This window comes from Gobio gobio (genome assembly GCF_949357685.1).
Source record: "Gobio gobio genome assembly, chromosome: 13".
Lineage (NCBI taxonomy): Eukaryota > Metazoa > Chordata > Actinopteri > Cypriniformes > Gobionidae > Gobio > Gobio gobio.
Genome location: NC_137106.1, coordinates 32,252,118 through 32,276,885, shown reverse-complemented (window position 1 = coordinate 32,276,885; position 24,768 = coordinate 32,252,118). Strand labels below are relative to the sequence as shown.

General features: G+C 37.8%; 1 protein-coding gene across 1 annotated transcript; it reads right to left on the bottom strand.

Moving 5' to 3' along the window:
* Position 1: 1 nt before the first annotated feature.
* pnoca (prepronociceptin a) lies at positions 2-24,747 on the bottom strand. Its single transcript, XM_079833694.1, has 3 exons — positions 24,660-24,747; positions 12,223-12,375; positions 2-1,969 (listed from the first exon to the last, which is right to left on the bottom strand). Exons 2-3 carry the CDS (start codon positions 12,346-12,348, stop codon positions 1,379-1,381), a joined length of 717 nt encoding a protein of 238 aa, XP_079689820.1. The 5' UTR covers positions 12,349-12,375; positions 24,660-24,747; the 3' UTR covers positions 2-1,378.
* Positions 24,748-24,768: the final 21 nt, after the last annotated feature.

Sequence of the window (24,768 nt, the reverse complement as noted above, 5' to 3'; positions counted from 1 at the left end):
TGACCAACCACAAGTTTAATATTTGTCCATTTGAGAATGAAAAGGTGGGGTGCTTTCAGTGTGAACAGGTAGGAAACATTACATTGTAACAGACTGAAATTAATGATGAACAAAATACTTCAGGACACAAACATTTGCTGCATGACAAGCCACAGAAAATAGTAAACTATTTTATTGACAGTTCAGTTTTACTATGTACAGTTCATTTAGTAACATGAGTTTTATCATTGGAATAAAGGGAAAAGCATGACTCAGCAATGTTTGCATAAATACATCATTTCATATGCACAAATTCAAATCAACTTTGACAGCTTCAAAAAAATAAAATGAGTTGATGAGGAAGCAAACTCTGTGCATGTGCATGACAGAATTTGCTATGTTTGTATTGGCATATTACAGTGATGAGTCTTTGCTGGAATGATTTATGTGAAATCTGGCTTTGTTTTTTTGGGGGGAGACGGTAAACACAGATTAGCTTCCCTTAATCCCCTTGGAAGGATAGTTTACCCAAAAATGAAAATTCTATCATTCATGCTCAAATCGTTCTGAACCGTTCTGAATTGTATTTCTTCCTTAAAACATTAAGGAGATTTTAAGCCTATTGTTCAAGCTGCTCTTTTCCCAATACAATCTCATGGCAATTCGTAACTATTTTACGTTTTGCCAAATGGGTGACTAGTTGACAAAAAGTAGTCCATATGACTTCTGAAATCATATAACATATTAATCACATCCCAAACATAATTGGTTTGTGCATGTCACATGACCAAATTGTAGCGTTGCAAATTTGATCTGAGATTTGAAAGCTAAAATTAGGTTTTATGGCACGTTATAATTAAAAACGTATTTTAAAAAAGTATGTTTCTCATAGGTTCATTAGACTTTAATTGTGATTTTGGAGCTCAAAACGACATAATGGTAAGTGAGTCATGACTTTTTATTTATTGATTGATTTTTCATTTTTGGTGAACTATTCCTTTGATCATTCTATTTCTGCCTAGTTATTACCCGTCTCAATTTGGAGTTATCATTATGGGAATCTTATTGACCAATAGGTGGCAGTGCTGCAGAGGAAATGGATTTGAATCTGAAGCTTTCAAATGGTCTTTGTACAATGTACTACAGGGGCCTTCATATATATCAATTATATGCAATCTATATATGTATAGCATTGAATCTGAAGAGTTTTCTTCCAACTTCAAGCTAATATCACTTATTGTTAGCTTTTTTTGACACAGATTAGATGCTTCAGTGAGTAAATGCACATTTGTGGCACTATGAGAGCTTTTTGTGTTTAAGGAGAACGGTGCATGATATCTTTCAAATGAGCATAACAAATGGTTTACTGGGTAGGTTTATTAGTTTCAAAGGTCAAAGCTTACTCATTCTGTTGGGTGACATCAGCAGACATACTATTGAACTCGCTAGCTCGAGTACTCATGCCCAAATACTGCTTGAGGAACTCGCTAAAACGCTTCTGGTTGTTCCATTTGCGAGCGGATTTGCGGACACCAATGAAACCCCCATATCTCTTTTGCAAAGACCTGCCAGGATCCATGAACTTCCTGTAGCCATACTTGTTTTTCAGGAAGCCTCCAAAGCGTTTGATTAGGTGGATGGCAGCTTCTTCCTTGTCGCCTTCCATCTCGTTGTCTCCATCTCGCTCTTCATCAGATTCCTGTGCCGACTGTACTTGCAGTAACTTGTATTTTTTACTGAGCTGTACATCTCGGTCCTGATCACCCATTTCCAGAGCACGTGTTATGTGGTCAAACCTCTGGAGGGTTTCAGAAAACTCCCCATCATCCTGGTCTAGAGGCAGAGAGGTGTCCGTCTCCTCATCTGCTCTTTTCAACATGGCACCTCCAACCGATAATGAGGCTTTTGGTTTCTGCTCCACAATGGTCCTGCGACACATCTCCCAGGTGTTGCCTGGAGAAAGTTTACCATGACACTCTACCAGACACACCTGAATGAAGAGACACAAACACACGTTTCAACATCAACATGCTCAGACACACTCAGAAGCATAAAGAGGTGAAGAATGTCTCGTGATGTTATCTTCAACACAATAATTGATCCATTGACAGGACTGATTTAAGATTAAGATTTAACCCACAATTTAACCCACCGCTAAAAGGGTGTTCAGAATCTGCCACCCTAGTTTAAAACCACATCTTAGGGGGGAAAAAAGATCAATTGGGGTCAATTTATGCCAAAAAGGTTCTATATGGAGAAAGAACCCTTTTTTGTTACAAAAGGGTTATTTGGGCTAAACAGTGCGTTATGTAGGCTATAGTCTATTTACATTGTTTAAAATTATTACACTATTGTACCTTATATCGGTGTTAACTTTAATTTTACTTTGGCACATTTTCCTTCTGAAGAAAATAAACAATGTCGGTCTACTTTTAGTTCTATAAGTTTAATACCTTTATTATAAAATAATGATTGCCACATGAGCCTGCACTGAAAAACAAAGGTAACATCTAAATTAACCGGATTATTTAAGTCTAAAATATTATTTTAATATCAGTGAATCAACCTAAATACATTGGGTTACCATCAAAACTGTTAAGAATTGTGTGCTAGCTAGCAGTACTGGCAATCTCTTTAAATCCATAGGTTTATCTATTTTAATAGAGTCTACTAGAGGTGTGCGATACCGCTAGATTTGGTCTCGATCCGATACCAAGTAAATACAGGGCCAGTATCGCCGATACCGATACCAATATCGATACTTTTTAATAATTAAGGTGGATGCGTCTTCAACCTAAATCTAAATGAATTTTCATGACTTTTAATTTGTTTTTGTGATTTGCATTTTGGGTTATTAATCAGTACTACAAAAGCTTTTGTTCAGAAACAACTTTTGGTTACTTCTGTTTTATTTAAATAAACAAAGTTACAAAATGATTACTTCACAAATATAAAAAATGTAAAAACAAATTTTCTTTTCAAATAGCATGTTAACAAAAAATGTTTCTCCTCTTTATTGCACTTCTTTTAATGATTTTTTTCTTAAATAAACAAAGTCACAAAGTTTTACATACAACGCTCCTCTTTCTCTCTGCTGCCATTCTCCGCCTCTGACTGACTGCTGTTAGAAATGCGCGGCTGAGCGGCGCGCGCGCCTGACTGCTGGTGGTAGCGCTAGTGGTGAGTCACGTGACGGTACAACACAGGAGAGGGGGAGGAGAGCAGCGTCGAGCACGAGCAGCACTCTTGAGAGCTTGCTCTGCTCTGTGACAGCAGCAGCATTTTGACAAACACGGCCAGGTCGCGAAACGAGAGAAACTGAAACTTAAGTATCGATATTTTCACGTTGGTATCAATCAATACCGATACCAACGTTGGTATCGATATTATCGATATTAGTATCGATCTGCCCACCTCTAGAGTCTACATGCTGATTGCAGTTGTCATGTCGAAACATGCCATGCTCAGTTTCATTTAGATTCTGGAACTCTATTCTTATAACTCAAGCATCCAAACAGATGAATAAAACGATCTATGACATAAACGGAAAACAACTTATAGGTGTATCTATTTGCTGTGAAGAGTTACTTTCGTCCCTTATGCAAAGTGACGATTTTTATGCCTCCCGCGCGAGTGATTACAAAGCGCGAGACAATGACCGCCGCATTTTAAACTCAGCCCAGCCGTTGAGAGAACGATGATTACATCGGTAACTGAAGTGAAAATTAATTAATCGTATCTTATTTTAATTACTTTTGCAAACTTTCTTTTAGCCTTTACGTTTCTTTCAAGAAAAAAAGAAGACGAAAGGTTTAAGTTAGGCTACTGTGTCCAGGCCTGCGCTATTCTCCGCCATGAGGTTTGTCATTTCTAACGTGAATCCCTAAAATCTAGTGATAACTGTTGTGGATTGATAATGCTGCCAAGAGTTCATGTTTCTGCTTAATATACCTTTCGTTGTACTGTAGATTGTATTGGACCTAGAAAATGTTTCAGGAGCAGTCACATCACAGCCAGACTGCACTAAACACGAATTCAAAGGAAACATGAAAGACGAGTTGATGGAGATGTTTCCATTTCTTCTGTGGACAGTGAGTAGGTCTATTTGGTGTTTGCAGTTATAGTAAACAAAAATATAATAATTTGTTTTGCTGAATGAATTGTGTGTCCTGTCCATACCTGCAGTGACCGTGCAAACAGAAATATGCGAACCGTGCTGGCAAAATGAGCGCATTGAGCAAAATTAAAAAAAAAATTAGTTATTGTTATTTCCACATTCTATATTAAAAACAGTCAAAATTATGTATGATTTGTTTGAATTGGACAAATTATTGAGCTACACCTGTTTGAAGTCAATATAGAGTCAGCAAAGTCCATGTTGAGAGAAAGTTTTCTGAAGGTTCCGAAACAAAATTACCGAGCCATACCTTAAAATCCCTGGTAATAACACCAACTTTGGCACACACCAAATCAAAAAATATATAGGAAAAATATATATTCAACGTTTTTTCCATGATACCACAAATTTTTTTATCAACATTAATGAAACAGACAGCCTATAAGACCTACTGTACCTCACAGACCTTACACATTGTATGTTTTTCCCAAGCGGCAACCTCCTTCTCTTGAAGCCAATACGGAAGTGACTTAAACTGCAGTTCATCGACTGACCGCTAGAGACAGGCTCCAGAAGGGAGCAGAATCTCTTTGAGCTTCATGTTAAAATGCCCAACTTTACAGCAGAAAAAAATATGTTTACAGTCTGGTACAAATTGTGGTTTTGGTCTATATGGCTAATTTTGCCCTTCATGACAACTGTGAGGGGGGTGATTTTTTTTATAACTCATTCGTTTACATTATATAAAGCCTTAAAGTTCCACATAATTAAGGGCGTGGCCACTTTGAGGGATAGCCATTTATCTGAAGTCTGTTAGTCATCGCGTCACCTCAGCTCCGCCCACGTCCCGCCTTTTTGCCCATTTTCTATTATCTGGGAGTGACGTGCCAAGATGCCCAGATGGTAACGGCCAGCTCGACCCTACTTTACGCTTCAAAACTGCTCATCAGAATCCTATGGGTGACGTCACAGACACTAAGTCCATATTTTTTTATAGTCTATGGTTTTTCACCAACAGTTAAACAAACGTAGCCTAGAAATCTAGACGCAACCTAGCGGCAGCAAATATCATTTGCAGCCAGGGTGTCTAGCAACTCTCCGTTGGCTTGCGAGCTGGAAAAAACAAACTCTGGTCAGGCCAATCACATTGTGTATAGAGTTGGTGGGCGGGCTTAAAGGGTTAGTTCACCCAAAAATGAAAATTCTGTCATTAATTACTCACCCTCATGTCGTTCGAGACCCGTAAGATCTCCGTTCATATTCGGAACACAAATTAAGATATTTTTGTTGAAAGCTGGTGGCTGAGAAAGGCTTCAGATAGGCCTCCATTGGCATTCTGTACACTTATACTCCCAAGACCGATAAAAGGCACTTAAAATGTTGTTACAAAGTCCATCTCACCACAGTGGCTCTACAATAATCTTACGATGCGACGACAATAGTTTTTGTGCGCAAAAAAAATCTTTTTCCAACTTGTTACTGCCTTCCGTGTGTGCCTCCACGACGCATGCGCGAGAATATGACGCAGATCCTGCATTCGGACAGATGACCCAGAAGCGATTTGTTGACAAGCAGAGGAAGACGCGCGTGTCTAAGCTGTTGGATTCTACATTGATCGTGCTTTAGGTCTCGGTGTAGTGCTCAAAATGGGGCTTAAGTGTGCATTTCATGGATTCCCGAACGCTGGCGCTACGTCATATTCTCGCGCATGCGTCGTGGAGGCACACACGGAAGGCAGTAACAAGTTGGAAAAAGGTGTTATTTTAATTTTTTTTGCGCACAAAAACTATTGTCGTCGCATCATAAGATTATTGTAGAGCCACTGTGGTGAGATGGACTTTGTAACAACATTTTAAGTGCCTTTTATCGGTCTTGGGAGTATAAGTGTACAGAATGCCAATGGAGGCCTATCTGAAGCCTTTCTCAGCCACCAGCTTTCAACAAAAATATCTTCATTTGTATTCCGAATATGAATAGGTCTTACGGGTCTCGAACGACATGAGGGTGAGTAATTAATGACAGAATTTTTATTTTTGGGTGAACAAACCCTTTAATATAATGACGGCGGCCGCGACTCTGGAAGACTTAAGCTTAGAGTTAAGCTTTTCTTTGAGAAAAGAACAAAGAACGGCACTGAAGTCATTCTTAAAAAAGAAAGATTTGTTCTGAGTTTTACAGACCGGATACGGCGAAAGTTTAATCTATCTACTAGCTCCGCTTCACCTTCTTCGTTGCTCTGGTTGGTTGTAGCGCTATCCTATTGCGTGCAGAGGGAATTTGAAAGACAACCGTTTATCCCGCCCCTCGGATTGAGCCCGGCCAATGGTGTGTTCCCAGACCCAACATCTTGATGTGGGTCTGGCTTGTCAGGCTAAACCAAACATTCACTTAAGACATAACAGATAATGTTTGCGTGAATACAGATATTTTGAAATACTGTAATTCTGTGTATGTGTGATCGGGACTGTGCGCTGCCTAGGTGTCTGTGTACACACACGTCAGTCAGTGCGAATAAGATAATTTTTCATGGACAAAGGAAAGGTACTCCTTCCAGAAAAAGTTAAAATAAAGATACTTTTAGATGTTTAATTGCTAATTGGAGCATTGGGATCGCTAGATGAGGGCTTAATGACCACATTTTTGAGAAATCAAAATCAACATTTACCACTTGTTTTTCCTGTAGCTTGAAATTATCCCGTGCGTAGTCCGACTCCTTTTGCCAGCACGGGTCACATATTTATTTATTTAGAATCTGCATGCGGAAAATAGAAAAACTTCAGACTAGATTCCCGACATTATAGTCCACTAATATAGTCCCATTGGAGGAGTGCATTAAAACAAGCGAGTGAATTCACTCATTATTCACTTATTATTCAGTTATCTTGTTGTATAGGCTAATTAATTGATGTCAAACCACCAATCGCGCAGCGCCTCTTCAAGTCAAACATGCATATGATTTGATCAAGAAGGAAACATGTAATGAGAAGCAAGGAACTAAAGTCACAAGTCATGACCCTCACACATTAAAGTGGGAAGAGAGCAAGCTCTTTTTCATGTAATTCGGTGCAATCAATTAACGTATTTGAATTAAAAGTCGGGTTTCGAGGGAGTTTGATAGTGACGAGAAAGGGGGGAGAAACAGAGGGAAGGATATATCTGGTCATTCATGCTGAAAATGGATAAAAACACCTCAGGGAGAGCCTTCGCAACGCTATGGAGGGCTACTCAGGCCAATCAGTTTCCGTAAGCAGCCTTGCCAAATTATGTTATTGTGTTTCTACTTAATTAGCCTACGCAACAAGATAACTGAATCACCCCAGCTGTTTTGAGTCAAAAGGCCATCTTTAACCAAATTAGCACTTCTGCCTCCGCAAATGCGTCTTATTGACATGAATCAGAGAGTATGTCCTCCTCTCCTCGGAGCTATAATCAGTTGCAGTGCACAACCACATTCCGCTGTTATGATCATTATAATTATGTCAACTAATGACGAGTCTCAGGGAAATTCAATACAGTTGAGGCCAGGTCTTGAACAGTACCCTACATACATTTAAATAAGATGAACAAAACTGTCGAAGATCTGGGCAGGGCAACAAATAAAACTAGTAGGGGTGTAATGATATTCAAAACGAACCGAAAAACTGCGATACACTAGCCTGGATGCCAGCCGAACTTAGCCCCGCCCACAACATTTTTACTCGGGCAGTTCGGTCTGGACTTGATCGGTAGAGAAGTAATTATGCCCGAACAGAAACTGTTCGAACCAATGAAATTGTCAGGGCGGGCTTTAGACGATGATGGACAGATGATCAACAGTAACGTAATCCTCCACGTCATCAAAGGCGCTTGGGTTGAGTTTGTTCTAATCCTAAACGGAGAACTTGTTCGTATATGCATTCACCTTTACTATTTCTCTCAGAAATGATGATCGTGTTGGTAAGTAAACTCTGTGTATCCTTTTTTTTTACAACACCAGTAAAGATCGTTTACCTGTGTCTGTATATCACATACTTGGGGTCGCTTCAACCCGCGGACATGGCAACACAGGTCAGTTGAGTTCTGTTGACATTTGACAACTAATGTTATGCGTCGCTCCGTTGCTCTGATTGGTTGTAGGTCTATCCAATTGAGGTCTTTCCTGATTCGGTTGAAACACGCCCCATAATCACAGCTAGGGATGCACGATATATCGGCAACATATCGTTATCGGCCGATAAATGATTATTTTTGATGTTATCGTTATCGGTCCAATAAGAAAATTTGACCGATATAGTCAAGCCGATAGATAATGTATTATTTCCTTCAGCTGAGACGGACGCGCTGTCCACCATGATGGGTTTGAATTGCTCTAAATATGTTTGGAATCACTTCGAAAAGGAAAATACAGTTATGTGCAACATGTGCAGCGCAAGTCTTCTATAATCTACATAAAATGATAATGAGAATAGAGTAGGCTGTAAAAGAGCGTTGTGTTTCAGCGCGTTTGTTGAGGGAAGAGCGCGCCCACGGAGTTACACCTTCATGACGAGCACAGTCAAGTTTGCTTGTGCATTCACAGCCTTTTGTGCCATTGTAAGTTGTAATATTATATTTATTATTATTCTGTGTATGTAATATCATATAGGATGCGTTTGGTTGAGTTAATTAACGATGCAGTAAAGCACTTCATTGTACCGGCGCGCGCATTTCAAACAGAAATGCACAGCATTAATAACTACTGGGACTGTCCTATACATAACACTGCAATGAGAATATTTCTGTTATAAAACTTAGTGAATTCTCTGGGTTTAGTTGTTTTTCAGCGCGCTGTTGTGGGAAGCGTCAACAACGCATTCTGACCAGCACAGTCAAGTTCGCTTGTGCATTCGCGTCATTTTAAGCATATGTAAGTCGTAATATTACGTTTTTGTAGTATAAACATCTGATTAAAGTCATATAGGATGTGTTTCGTTAAGTCAATAACCCGCAGCGCTTCACTGTACCGGTGATCATCTTCAGCTTCAGCACGCTCTCAAACAGGGGAAGAGCATCCACAGGAGTTATAACCCTTCACCTATGCGTGATTTTGTGCTAATATAAGTTGTAATATTATATTTATTTTGTATAAATATCTGATTGTTCTCATATATGATGCGTTTAGTTGTTAATTAAACTTCTAAGCGCTTCAGTTTATGGTTGTTCGTTCATTCTCTCCAGCTTCAGCGCGCTCTCAAACAGCAACATTATTCCTAATAGACTAGACTAATATTACAGATGTTTACTATTACTGTAATATTAAACATATTTTTTTTTTCAAAAACACAGAGGCATTATTTTTTATAATTAGCACTTTTATTGTTCTCGTATCATTTCCATCAACAATATGGTTTGATTAAAACCATTTCTTTATCGTCTGTGCGGAGGTTATTTCATGCACTTGCATTCTGATTCTTTATTATGCTGTTCAATTACTTGTTTGCATTATTTAGGTATATTATTTTTATTTTTTAGACAATATAATTTTTGGTAACATTTTACAAATAAGGTCTCATTTTATTAATGCATTAACTATCATGAACAAACAGAGAGCAATAACCTTTGTTTCTTTTAGTAATAAAATGTTTGTGTTTTGTAACAGTCCATTCACAGTTCATACCTAATGTTAAAAGACACAACTTTGGGTCTGAATATGTTGAGATTAACATGAAATAAAATTAATAAATCCTGTTGAAGTATTGTTCATTCATTGTTGGTTAACTAATACTAACAAAAATTAAACCTTATTGTAAAGTGTTAAAAAAAAAAATTTGGCCATAGGAGTGTAAAATTAATTTGAAAAGGTAAGGAATCTCACACTGGTTCAAATAGGCTACTGTAGTGTATAGGTTTGATTTATGTTGAAGTGTTTTTGGACATGGCTTTTAATGGTGAGCCTTTTGTTTTTGTAATCAGGCTCTCAGAGTTTATTAAAATTTGTATTTAGATTTATCGGCCAATATATCGGTTATCGGCTTTCAAATATTAAGAATTATCGGTTATCGGTATCGGCCAAAATGTTCATATCGGTGCATCCCTAATCACAGCCCAACGGAGCAGTATCAGACTCATATTCTGACTAGAATTGAGTATGACGACGTCAGGCTAGCGATACACCATCCACGGTTCAAACCGCGATCCTCTCATGACGAACCGAACGTGCCCCACCCCCTGCTGCCCCAGCTCAGGTCTCACTTCACCTTATGCCACAACTTTATTTTTGTCTTCCTTGATATTTGATTAAATAGTCTTTAGTACACTTTTAACAACTAACAAGAGCTGTATTTTTTACTAAATATTATAATAATAATATAATTTACTAAATATACACTGAATATACACACTAGAGTGTAAAAATACATTGTGCCAATGGAGGCCTTTCTGAGCCATCGGATTTCAACTAAAATATCTTCATTTGTGTTCCAAAGATAAACAGATGTCTTACGGGTGTCGAACAACATGAGGGTAAGTAATTAATGACTTAATTAATGACCAGAATTTTCATTTTTGGGTGAACTAACCCTTTAAACTGCATGTGCAAACGCGGCAGCACGCGCTGTATATCACTTCATATATTAAGAGCAAGAGAAACTATGATCATGCAACGCAAGTCATAAAATAAAAGTAAAGTACCAATAAATCACGTAGCATGTACGCTGTGTGTTAGCTGGGAAGGATTTGCATGCATCTGTGCTAATCAGGAGCAGTCATATGATTCATAAACAGTTCATGTTGTGTATTTGCCATGGTAACTTGTTTCCATAACCTCAAAATGCCACTTTATTTTCACTTTATGTTATTTTGTAGATAAATTATAAATTATTTTGTATATTTAAATTAGTGTGGTGGCTACCTCTTTGTCACTTGATGTGAACCGAACCGTGGCATAGGTGTATCGTTACACCCCAAAAAACTAGACTGCGACCCTTTTTCCTGCCAGTACTACTAAATGTTGTTAGAGGTCGAACTGGTGCAACCACATTGCCCAACTGATAAGAGCTGCCATTTCTGTTGCATATGAGAAACATCAAATGTCAAGCGGAACGAAACCGCACAACTCATTTGAGCTGCTCACGTGGACCGTTTATCAGCTCGGACCAATAGAAGGCCCAAAACAAATCGCCAACATTCGTCATGGATTTAATGTAGTAACGCTAACTGTAACCATGGTCTTGTGGCAGAAATAGTTAAATGATTTTACATTATTCGTTTCATGGTTCGTACAACCTTTTGAGAGTGAAATTCAAGCATTATTTCATTCATTTTTCACACTTTTTACAGCCCTTCAAAGCTCTAAATATTATCTAGTTTAAATGTTATTTGTAATGTGCTGACCAAAAACATTATTTGTTTATCTATCAAAGATTGTGCCCATTTGTAAAACTGAAAGTTTCCAGATGTAGGAAAACGAACTAATTTTTAATTTAAAAATAAAAAAGATATTAAATTACCAGTATAACCAGTTGATGGTGTCAGAGGAGCACATATTAGCTTATTAGCCATTTCCACTCCCTAATAGTTTCCCCACACATTTTGCTTTTAAATTTATCTAATCCTATCCCTATTATAAAATATCAAATCATCAATAAATCAATTTTTGTCAAAGTTTGTGCGGTGCGGTGCTACTGCTCTCAAATGTTAGTTTGAAGCTCTGTAATGTAAGTGCATAGGATTTTTTTTCTTGTGTTATATTGTCTGTCAGACAAAAATGCATGAGAATAAATGGTTTCATTCATTTCATTTGAGTATAAACTTTGTACATTTCGCATTTGAAAGAAAACAGAAACGACAATTATTGTCGTATAGTAAGAGCATAACGCTATAAAAAATAATGTGGATGCTGGATGGTGTAACCAGTATATTTAGTTTTGGAATAATTTAATAAGAATACAATTTGAGCTCATATTAAATCTAGATGTTTGTATGTGAGTACAATCTGTGACATTGAGATCTCTTCTGAAACGCTAGGCAAGACACATGTAAGATCATTGAGGTATTTTTTCCCCCAGAATAAAAAAAAGTGGGAATCTCATTGCTGTCTAGAAGAGATTCATTTGTGACATTCTGTCCTATGTGAATTTGGGAAGTGATGGCCAACTGTAAGGAATTACCAAATTGTTGAAGGCATATTCATTAGGCAGTTTTTGGCTGCAGAAGAGGCAATCCTTCTGGCAGTCACACCATGCTGGGTTACACAGTCCAAGCAGCAGTAGCGTCCACAGTGGTGTCTTCATCATGGAGTGTGTTAACAGCTGAAGTGCAGTCTGTAGAGAGGATAAAGAAAAGACATGATGGTGAGAGAGAGAATATAGGTTACAGTTCTGTAAGTAAAACATGGCACAACAGTATGTGTTAGTTCAACTTATTAAAAGACTTTCCTGGTATACTTCAGATTGGTCAAGAACATCATCATTAGCACTATCTGACTCAAATCTAATAAACTCAATATCAAAAATCAGCTGTAATATGGCCGGAATGACTTAAGAATTGTAATAAATAACAATCACAAGTTTGGGTAGTGTTGGATAAGATTTGTTAATGTTTTTGAACGTTAAAATTAAGTAAAAACAGTAATATCGTGAAATATTATTACAATTTAAAATAACTGGTTACTATTTTAATATATTTTAAATAGTAATTTATTCCTGTGATATCAAAGCTGAATTTTCAGCATCACCAGTCTTCAGCGTCACATGATCTTTCAGAAATCATTCTAATATGCTGATTTTCTGCTCAAGAAACATTTATTATTATTAACAATGTTAAAAACAGTTGTACTTCCTAATATATTTGAGGAAACATTTTTTTCAGGATTCTTTGATGAATAGAATTCAAATTTCTTGAAAAAAATATGATGTATTCACTGTCGCTTGAATTTTGCATAATAGATTCTGTTACTTTCCTGTTTATTACTGAGAATCTATATTGTATAAAGAACTATATTAATGACTTGACATGACTGCATCCTTGCTAAATAAAAGTATTAATTTCTCAACAAAAAAATAAACAAAACAACTTACTGACTCTAAAATCTGAATATTATTGATGAACATAAACCCTTTAATATCTGGCTAGAAGCTCAAGAGTCCCCAGTTAGAAAATGAAATTGTTTTAGAAGGACTATAGACTCACTGAACTGAGAGAGAGAACTTAAAATAGAGACATTAGAGCTAAATATGTTACCTAGTCCATATAAAAATGAACTTGATTGCAGATTTAACATCATTTATTATTTATTAATGTTGTTATATTGTTGCAGTGTTTGGCTGGTTGCTGGGCGACTTGTTTAATAAGTTGTAATGGACTGTTGTTCTTTGTGAAAGCTTTAGATAAATGAATTTAATACAATAATTTCAACTCAGTTCAATATTTAATGATCAATTTATTTGTTTCTTTGGCAAGTAGCCATGTAATGAGCAGAATAATGTACAGTCAGGAGGTCATTCCAAAAATCCCCCTTGTGGTGAGATTATTTTTCTGAATGTACTTTATCCCTCACATAATCTAAACTAGATTTAGACATAAAAAAAAACTATATTTACAGGTACTTTTGATTGTATTTGAGCGACTTAGCATTTGCATGTACTTCATTAGCAAAACTCATCATCTGTTGTAATTGAAGCTAGAATTAGTGCTTGTGGCGTATTGGGAGCAGAATGGAGAGGAGGAGGAGGATTTGAGCCGCTGTGATGCATGCTGGTTAAGCAGTCTTAGTCACCACATTATTCCAAACAATAGAAAGGACTATAAAGCTTCAGCATTTAAGCGCTTTAAGAATAATAACCTTATTCTGCGGCTTCCTTGTCAAGCAAATAAAGCACAGATGAGAATGTACATTTCAGGCCTGACAAGCTGCCCGCCAAACCATCAGTTGTTTAGTTGCTTCAAAAGCAACTTCAAGATACATCAATTTCACCTGCATTACACTTGTACTGAAGGTGTCACCAGGAACAAAAGCAAAGGTGCAAGTCACAGAAAATCGATAGGCACCCCTCCAGTGAGTTTTATTGAATTCGGTCACTGTATGATCAACAGACTGGGAAAGACATAATTATAAGTGTGTGAGTGAATTACACACAACACTATGCAGTGGGAACGAACTGGATATTGATTTTCGCCACTCCCTTTAGTTAATTTACTTTTTTTTCTCTCTTCTTGGAAACTACAAGATGGCACACAAATGGATACTGGCTAGGGTGAAGCATTGTTTGGAGGTGATATTTCAAGTGAAGATTGTTTGTTACAACGACAGTTTTTCTCTTCAGCAGCTATTTTTTCTTGTTGAAGTTTCTCATTTGAATTTAGATTACCAGTACACGTTTTCTGTCCACCTCAGGTGCCCCAGAAGTTCTTAATCTCACTGCAGTTTGTACAGACCTATACATACATGTGGGATGCAGAGCTTGACAGGCCTTCAAAATGTAATTAACTAACTCAATTATGTAATAAAAAAGACTTAACCAAGATAGACACAGTGATTTAACTCCTGACCTTTGGAATTATCTCATATACCCAAAGGAAAGAACACTCTCTCATTGACTAAGTGGGAGGAAATTGGTGCAGTTTGAGAAACTGTGCTTTTTATATCATAAGAAAGCTTTTCTGTTTTGGAAAGGAAAGCATCAGTGCTCTATTTACAGAACGACAGCGTTTCATATCTTTTCTGCTGTTGCAGCGCATGTGGGGATTTGTGACATTGTCTAATGCCATCTTTACACTGCATCTGAAGTGGGACTTATACCACAATAAGATTCATTTACACAAACTGTTTATTGCTGCACATAAATGGCGGCATAAATTCATTTACTCAGAAATATGGGGTGGGAATCTTCAGGCACCTCACGATCCGATTCCAATTCTGGGAGTCACGAGACAATTCGAAAACGATTCATAATCTACTTTTTTTTATTATTAACCAGTTTACTGACTTAAATCTTACAATATTTTTTTATTTAACTACATATGTAATTATAAGCTCTTTTTAAAATAATTACAAATTTAAAAAACAATATTATGTATGTTAAGAATTTTAAATAAACTTATATAGCTTCAAAATATAAAAGCAAGTAGTAATAGGTGCAAATACAAACACAAATTACTTAAATGCTTTTAGTATTTAAGAGCATCTGAACATTTTCCATTCAAGAGCTGAATGGAAGCGGAGTGGTTTTCTCAGCTTATTCTAAAGCTATCTCAGCTTTACTGTTGTTTGATTATTAATGACATCATAGACAGTGGGAGATCTAACAACTTGCATTCAAACTCATGCACGGATCTCTTTTGAAATATAAGATGTGGTTTGTCCTGTGTGTCTTATCCTTTAAGACGTAACTGACTGTTTACATTAATTTCTCATCAAAAAAGATTTTTGAGAAAGATGCAAGTAGCCTACATGTAACCACTTACACAGAGTCGTGCACAGCCGCATGCGTGAGCGCTCTTCACAAAGTGCACGTCAGCATTCTGTCAGAGTGAGTTTCATATTTTGAATATATAAGCCCACTGTATTCCAAACAATATAAATTATGCCTTTGTAGAGCATTTGTAAGGAAAATACCGGGGGACGAGACCGCACACTGCAAACGTAACGTCAAGCAGAGCGGGCGTTTCTCACAGCACATAATATGCTTCAACCTTTCCAAACTTAAAGGTCCCATGGCATGGCATTTTTCTATTATTTTATAATGTTTCCTGAGATGTACTTATATTGTTAGTATGATTTTTACATCATAAAATGTGATATATTTTAGAAATAAAAGGCATTTTTTTCAATACTGATGTTTGCCCTGTGGCTGAATGCCCTGCTTCAAGAGGCGTGTCTGCTGTGAGACTTCAGTAAAAACGCCCACTGTTGTGATTGGCTGACATCTTTGCATTTGAAATGAGCGGAGGGGGCGTGGTTTAACGAGGCACGAGCAGGCACGAGCTGCTGCCAGAGAGACGGATGGACCGGAGTTCACTTCACAACAGTTCTGTCAGTCTAAGTTCAGTGAACGGTTGTAGTTATAGCATATACTTCAGGTTATTATTTTATTTCTAGTCGGAGGGACTGTCACTCATGTCAGAAAGTTAGTAACTTTAGTAAATTATGGGTCAGCGCTGACTGGAGACGCGAACCATTTAGAACGGTTCAGTCCGATTTGGTGAACTGATTCGGTTCACTAAAAAGAACCGGTTCAAAAGAAAGATCGTTCGCGAACCGGACATCACTAACGTACCAGAGACGGAGCTCAGCGATTGCTAACAAAGTTATTTATAGTAACTACTGAGTTATGAGAGCGCTGTCAGTCAGCGCGAGTTTATTGTGTTTGTATCTGAGAGTTCTGAATAAACACGAGTCCCAGTCACACCGAGTCCTTCTTCTTCATTACCAACTTTGTAACACATGCAAAGTACCATTACAGCTGTCGAGATGAACGAGTTACGAGTAAGTGTTGATAATAACATTATTTTTAGATATGTTCCTATCATATGAAAACCGTCAGTGACGCGCATTGAGTACACAGCGCAAACAAAGACACAACAGCAGTAATCGAATGTAATCCAGTTTATTGTGGAGCTAGGCTGGCTAGCCCGGATACCCTCACGCTTACCCCCCTTCTGCTTAATCTCGCGCCGCGTTTGGTGCCTCCGCTGTGGGCCAGATGCAGTACTGGGGGTCGGGGATGTTGAAGGCCGACCCGCCAGTGCAGCCCGAGCTTCGGCGTGTGTGAGGTTTATCTCTAAAGATGTGACTCAACTAATGTTGAGCAGAAACGACTGTATGCACATTTTAGAACAGATAGACGCAACGAGGACGAAGAAAAACACTGACTCACAAGATAGAAAACACGAAAACACCGTTCTGTGTTTCGAAGCCGCAGTGTGTGCTCGAATAATAAATAATTAGCTACACATAAGAAATCACTGATCACAGATCAGAAGGAACTGAAAAAAGACTTCTGTTTTCATTTGTACATCCAAACACTGGGCGTGCCAGATTCTCTGGGCGGAGGAAAGGGAGGGAACCGTTCCTGCTTGGACGTCAAACCAGGAGACTTCAGGATTGGCTAGTCTGGCCTGTCATTTTCTCAAAGGCAGAGAAAGACAGCCACAACTCGGTTTTACACAGATCAACATTTCTATCCACTTGGGGACAATATTCAGGCTAGGGGAACTCATATTAATGTTGAAAAACCTCATAAAATGAAAATTTCATGCCATGGGACCTTTAATGAAAGATTATTTTATGGATGGTTTGAGTGGTGTGTGTCTGTGAGGAATGGACCCTTTTCACAGACTGTGATGATGTGTTTTAACGTCATCAATATCCTGCAAAGTTTTTTGTATTTTCATTTTTTTTTTTTAATGCATGTACATTTATAACACTAATACCACAATAAGATTAATTTACACAAACTTGTATTATATTACTTTTGCATCAAATTATAAAAAACAAGTTACCGCTGATGTGACAGTGTTTCTAATACAGCGTCTATGGGAGTGACGTAATTAATATATTTTCTCTTTTCACAGCCGTTATGAATCTCACTCTATTTTTTTCCCCTCTTTTTGAAACTATGACGACTTCCACTCCCGGAAATGTGAAAAGGATTTCGCACATCTTCGGTTAAAAACTCAGAAAGCTCAGAATCTATACAGAATCGTTGGAGAGAGAATCACGATGAATCGATTTTTTTTTCTCCCACCTCTACTCGGAAATTACAATTGTATAAATAAACTTAGGAAATTAATATTTTCTTGAAACATTGAATGAACCACATGAGCTGTGGATACCTTTATTGATAATTATGTCCTGTTATTTTGTATCTTATATGTCGCCATTCCTTGAGAGTTTTTTGTTGTGTAAGCAATGACAATAAAGAATCTATTCTAATCTACGAATCTAATCTTAAATGTGAAACATACTAAAGCCTGTTTTAAAGTTAATTGCGACTATATTTCCATATATGTTTTTCACAGTCCAGACTTCATATCTCAGTCACAGTGTGCCTTTATTTCTTGTAATTGTGACTTGATTTGAACTTTATATGACGCAATTTCACTTTATAGCTCACGATTGCAACTTTATTTGTCACATTTGAGTCTTTATATCTTGCAGTATGACTTTTTAATCTCACAATTGCGACATTATTTCTCTTAATTGTGACTTAATTTTTAAAATTACAAGATTTAATCACACAATATGACTTTACAGCTCACAATTGAAACTTTATTTCTCACATTTTATATCTTGCTCAGAGCCTAAATTTCGTTTTGGAAAATTTCCCCTTTAGGTGATTCTCATGGGAAGGTTTTTTGAATTTGAGGAGGGAGTTGGGGCAGTGGGGTAGCCTGGCTCCGCCCTCCTACGTACTTCCGCTCAATTTTCATTTTCCTTCAGTACTCCGTCTGGGACTGCGGTATATTCTTAGGTTTTCTCCGAACAAATTTTTAACGGTCCAATCAGCGAACAGAGGGAGTGGCTGAGAACGATGACGTTGATGTCGTGCGCTAGTTTGGTTGTAGTTCAGCAATGGCGGTGGAGAAAGATGCGAGCGAAGCCATTCATTCAGTTGTGGCACCGCGGCCGAATATCCAGAAGTTAAAGCCTTTCCAGCTCGCTCCGTTAGTGGTGAAGGAGTGGGCTGAAGCCCTATTCGGATGGTAATTGTTTCTCGTGGGGTCGGAAGGTATTGTCATAATTTACAGGGGCTAGTCAGTGATTTTATTGCCGTCCGTCTCCCACCACCCGCGTAAAAATCCCCGGCCGAGTTACCTACTGTTTTACACAAACACCAAGGTCGTGTGGTAATTTAATTGCTGTCCGAATCCACAATCGCACCATGTGGTTGCTCTGTAATTTGGATGCATTTCTAATTGTATTTCTTTAAATGCTGGCAAGTATTTACAAGAGCAATATATTTAATCACCGCTCAAATAAAAGGAAGAAAAGCACGTAAACATTTGAATTGGGCCGCTTTTTACGGCAGTATTTATTCTTATCATACCAAGCATATGACATTTTATTTACAGCAATCATGTTACGGACCACGTGACCAGCGCGTTCCCGATCACAAAACTCTCCCCTCCACTGTGAATAAATCACAATGCACGAATGCACAAGTTTTAGGTTTTATCACTGAGGTGGTGTGCACAATCTGCACAGTTATTTTTACGGATTTCCATGTGAGAAACAGAGGCGAACGGCGCATGACATACGTTACGACCAAACGTTAGTGATTGATTATGGCAGATCCAGAGTGGCCCTGGGCAGATCCAATAGTTTTAAACTTCAACAGAGTACCCGCCTTAAAGGAAGTAAACGCTTGTCAATGAAGAGTGGCCAGACTCTCTGTACAAATGAAATGTACAAGAGTCTGGTAAAACCAGGCTAGCGGTGGGGGGCATTTTTAGACAATTTTTTTAAATTCGATTTATCTCACCTGAATGTTTGCTTACTCATTGTATTTGTGTTTTTCCAATGGGGTAATTTGTTGCTCGAGTTTACACAACACAAGAAAGCTTTCAACCTGATTGACACAACGTGAGATTGTATTTATTTTTTAACGTGCGGAAATTTCGGGCGAGAATTTCGGACTGTGTGCAAGTACCTTTTCTGTGCATCAAAAGTCGCTCTGGCTGCCCCACCAACAACGGTATAGACCGATTTGTGGAACGTAGATCGAATGCTTGGTCTTTTTTTTTACTTTATTTAAAGGGAACAAGCAAACAAGTATGTTGATCAGTATTTGTGCAGACTGACCACAACAGAGTATAAGTTAACTTCATGAAATCTTTTAAATGTGAAAGAAAGAAATTGATCGATGGAAAGAACTGTCCTGGTTGAAGTGTAGCCTTAATGCAATTGGTCAAATCGTTGTTTGTTTTGAGCAAATTAATTGTATTCCCGCTGAAAAACAAGCATTGGAGAGCGAAAATGTTGCCTATAAATAGTGTTGCACTTCTTATCAAATTCACATTATAGATCATCAAGTTGTTGCGTTTGGTGTGACAGTGCTCTACCTGCGGAGAAGACAGAACTAATGTTTGGTTGGAACCAAAGTTTACACGACAGCGTTCTCTGGAATTGTCTCAAGAGGAGGGCGTCATAGCTCATGACCTGGCCACTTTGATGCTCTCGTCGGTGGTGGTGTGAACGCGCACAGTAAGACCTGAATTTTGACACAATTTTGTGTGTTTTTGAGCATTAAAGCGTTACCCGCGAGCTGTTTGTGAGGCGGCTTTATGTATGTGCGCAGAGAAAACCATCTCCCAGAGAGCGCGTACTGAAGAGTTTAAAATCGCTTGAATGTTTAAATTGGTAGGATTTAAAAAGATGTGCAAATTATAAACTTTAGTGATGATGCAACACTGGCCTGATCATGCATGTGACAATTCCGTCAACTCGACTCCCGAAACGCGAGAGTCTGGTATCGCCACCTGCAGCGCACTTGGCGCTTGCCTTGTGAAATCCATTTTGAGATAGAGAGAGAAAGAGAGAGTCACTGAATCACTGAATCACTCATGCTGTGAAATTGCATCTCGCAGAAAGTTTTAAATAATTTATAATCTTTATAATATTTATAATCTGTGTAGATTAATTTAATTTATACAACCTACATGATAAAGTGAATGAATGTTTGCAGGAATTTCCCGCATTATAAGTGCGAGACCTGCAGGAATGATTATGTGCAAAACCGAAATTCCATGCTGAAATTCAAGCCCTGTTGCTATATGACTTTATATCTCAGTGTTGCTTCATTCCTTAATTTAAAATGAATCTCACAATAAACTGTCGTAATTTTCGCTCCAAAATGGGCTTCCTTATAATATTGAAATGTTGAAAGAAAATACAAAATTACAAATAAAAAAATGTAAGTATAATTAAATAGTATACTCTGGCATTACAACAGCAAAGTTTCAGTGTTCTGCTGCTGCATTTTATATAAATGTACAGAACAAAAGCAGCACCAGATCTGCCTCTGATCTGCACACAGCCTCCTCCAAGCAACTTTGTCTCAGCTGTGTAAACAACCCTATGTGTTCATTTAGCCCATAAGCTTTAATGTGTTCCGCGCCGTCCTTATACTTTAATACACCTTCTATTATGCCAGCTTCTTTTCCAAAGACACTATGAATTAATGGATTCTAATGAGTACACTGCAGCATCTCTCTCATTGATGCTCATAAATATGATGAGAAATATCAGACGTTGTCCAGTAAGCAAAGCAAGTGGAAAGAATTCCATGTTCTGCTTCATTTCCCATCTCCATCACCAGTGGCTACTCTCGTGGAGATATTGTCCATCATTTCAGACGTGTTGTCTCCTGAGATTTTGAATGTATTGGTTAAAGACACTCACTGGCTCAATTAAACTCCAGAAGAAAATGGGGGTAGTTTTGCACAGCCCATTTCTCAATCAAACGCGTCATAATCAAAGTTAAATACCAGAGGGGTTTCTTAGTGGCGGAGATGCGAGGTTCACTGCTGTGTCTAATTAGACCAGAATTGTGCAACTGCAGATGGAAAGCTGGAAAGAAATTGCTGCAAGGGGTCTGTGAGCTGACAAACACGTAATTACGATCAATCACATATAGAGTTTACATTATGTCTGTATGACACAGAATGAACACCATAACCTAAGGAAATAAATGTTGCTAAATGATCATATTGGGCTGGCCACTGGGGTGGAGACTATATGACGCTAACAGCCATACCATGGTTTGAATTAATGACGTCAATTTACTTCAAGCATGACGCATTAGATCAGTTACAAAAAGAAGAAATCAATGACCATTATTACTAATCCAGTATTAACCCAAGAGCCTTTAGTATCCAATAGTTGATTTGCACAAGTATCATTATTATTGGCTGTAAACATAATGAATGTCAATGAAATGACCAGCGATGCAGCAACACCCCTGAGGAACATTTTATTGCTAATATGTTGGTCTTAACATAGCTCAGGAGACTTAATGGTGAGTCTCAGTTTGGCTTCACTTAATGATTATTTATGTTTCTCCCTAAATTCCATAGGAGAGATAAAAAAGAGACAATTGTTGATGTACAGTGAGAGTGTAGAGCTATAAAATGAAGGTGAATGACAGTACAGACAGATATAATTTTGTTTTAGAAGAATCTGATGAGAGATGTTTGGGTTTATATTGCAATCTCTGATGTTTGATTACAGGTAAGATGAAAGGAAATGAGAGGGGAAAGAATAGTGTAGTGCAGTACTTTGGTCACCTGTATGTCTCAGCAGGCCGCTGCAGCCCAAGAAGGTCAAAGACAAACATTTGTGCGGACACACACACACACACACACCTACAAACTCACAAGCAGATCAACGCAGGCACAAATTGAATGCAAAATTGCCTCAATAACCACAGCTGAAACTTTTTTATAAGAAATAATCAGGGGCTGCAATGGAAGGATTCACCACACTTAAAACAGCAGACAGGATGGACTTTGCTTTGACACCCATGATATAAAGATAGATTATCTAATCAAAAAAGCTTAAGGTTGTTTTCATGCTTGTGATGCAAAAGTAATTGTTTCATCTGCGGTATTGAATGCAGTTTAACTCAAATTAAGGGCAGAGAAACTCCTTGATAAATTATCATGCTGCAGTGCACTCCCTCACTCTAGAGCATTTCATAGTCCAGCATCAAACAGACATGTTAGTCTAGATCAAGGGTCCTGGAATGTTGCTGTCCTGCTCCAACCCATAGGGGTCGTTCGCACAGAATGCGTTTTCCATTCCAGTCCGCTACTTTTTCAAACGTGCTAGACAGAATGTCTTACGCTTTGACACAACGTTCTAAAAACCCAGCGTTCAAGTTAAAATAAGTTCAACTTTTAAAAGATGTGTCTCGAGACCTTGTGGTTTTTCCCCATTTCACTGCACGCATCTCGTGTTTTTCAATGCAAAAACGCAGTCTGTGTAAACCAGCCCTAAGTGATCCTGAAAACTCTGCAGGACAGTGGCACTCCAGGACTGACGCTGCCTATCCCTGGTCTAAATGGTATATAAACTACTTGGAATTTGAAAAAAAAAATTAAAGCACCACCTGGACATCTATTCAGGAGTCAATTTCAAATATAAAGATAATAAATTGGCCTCAGGGAATTCTGAGGAATAATCTGACTATTCTTAGATTCTGCAAATCATCATAGCATCACTTCCCCTCAATGATTGTTCAACTGTCAAAAACGTACCAAAAAAAAAAAGAACCAAAGCTGACACTGGTTTGGTACCATTGTACTATTTAGGTACTAATATGAACATGTACTTAACTTTGATGTATTAATATGCATCCTTAAAGGTTAAATAACTGACTACTTTTGTACCTTTTTTTCTGAGAATGTATCATACTTGTGAAGATTTGTTCTTTTTTTAAAGAGGCACTGAGAGTATTGGCATTATTATTCTCTTAAAATACAACATTAAGAATTTGCATTAAGAATCAATAGCACGAGTTATAACTCGATTCTATTTGTTATATATAAACTGTATTACCACTTTTTAAAATTGTATTTATGATCAGCCACAGTTCTTGCAAACTCAGCTCTAATCTTTTAATGACACTCGAGTGTTTAGAACAAGTTAGTTATGAAATGATCTATTATAATAGTGCAACATCAGAAAGTTGCATTTTGAATCATCCAAGGTAGAATTACATGAAATCAACGTACAATTTGTCACTCTTCATTTTTGTAACCTGAGCACTAAATCCAAACTAACTGCAGCAGATAAGACATTTATAGGCACTGACCACAGATAGTAGAAAATTGCATGGTAATGGCCCATGAACGGAGCAGGTGCTGGGCATTTTGCTCCACCAAAAGTCAGCTCGTCTTCAAAAATATTTCACAGTACTGCCGATATTCCCTCTCAGCTGAATCAAACACCTCAGAGTACAGTCAATTTCTCCCTAAAGTTAAATGAGGTGTAAAGTAGCCTGGATTATGCCCTGTAAAGAGATGCATTGATTCCACTATGTATCAATCGATGACACAATTATGAGAGTAAAATGAAAAATATTTCCCTGTCATTCACAAGTCAGAATACAGAAGACATATAACAGCCGTAAACCATATCTTTTATATCAGTAAATTATGGGGGACATTTTTTTTAAATTTCCTGCGCATGGTTAACTATGATTTTATTTCAATTCTTTGAAAAGTATAGCATTTAAAAGTTGACAAAAGTGTTATTTAGAATAAGTTATTCTGTATACACTTGCAATAAACTACTGATCTGATGGGATGGTTCACCCAGAAAGGAAAATATTGTCTATTACACCCCCATGTTGTTCAAAACCTGTATGACTTTCTTTCAAAAGAAGATATTATACGTTGGGAAAGAAAGTAAAAGAGTTTTGGAATAACATGAGGTTGTGTAAATGAGTGAACTGTACCTTTAACATGCAAGTTTAACAAAAAAATGTTTTACTCTAATTGCACAGTCTCAAATTTCCAAATAATCAGCAATCAGTTCATGTAAAGTGGCCTAAGTAAATTGATGAGAATCTAAAGTGTTCTCCCCCACCCTCTGTCAGCCTACCTGAGCTGTGTGCGGTTCAGGCACCTGTCCTGAGCAGATCTGCTGGAACTGAAGGCGGTTATATTCTCCTATTGCCCGCTTCTGTTTATTTCCTAAGAGGATGCTGTTG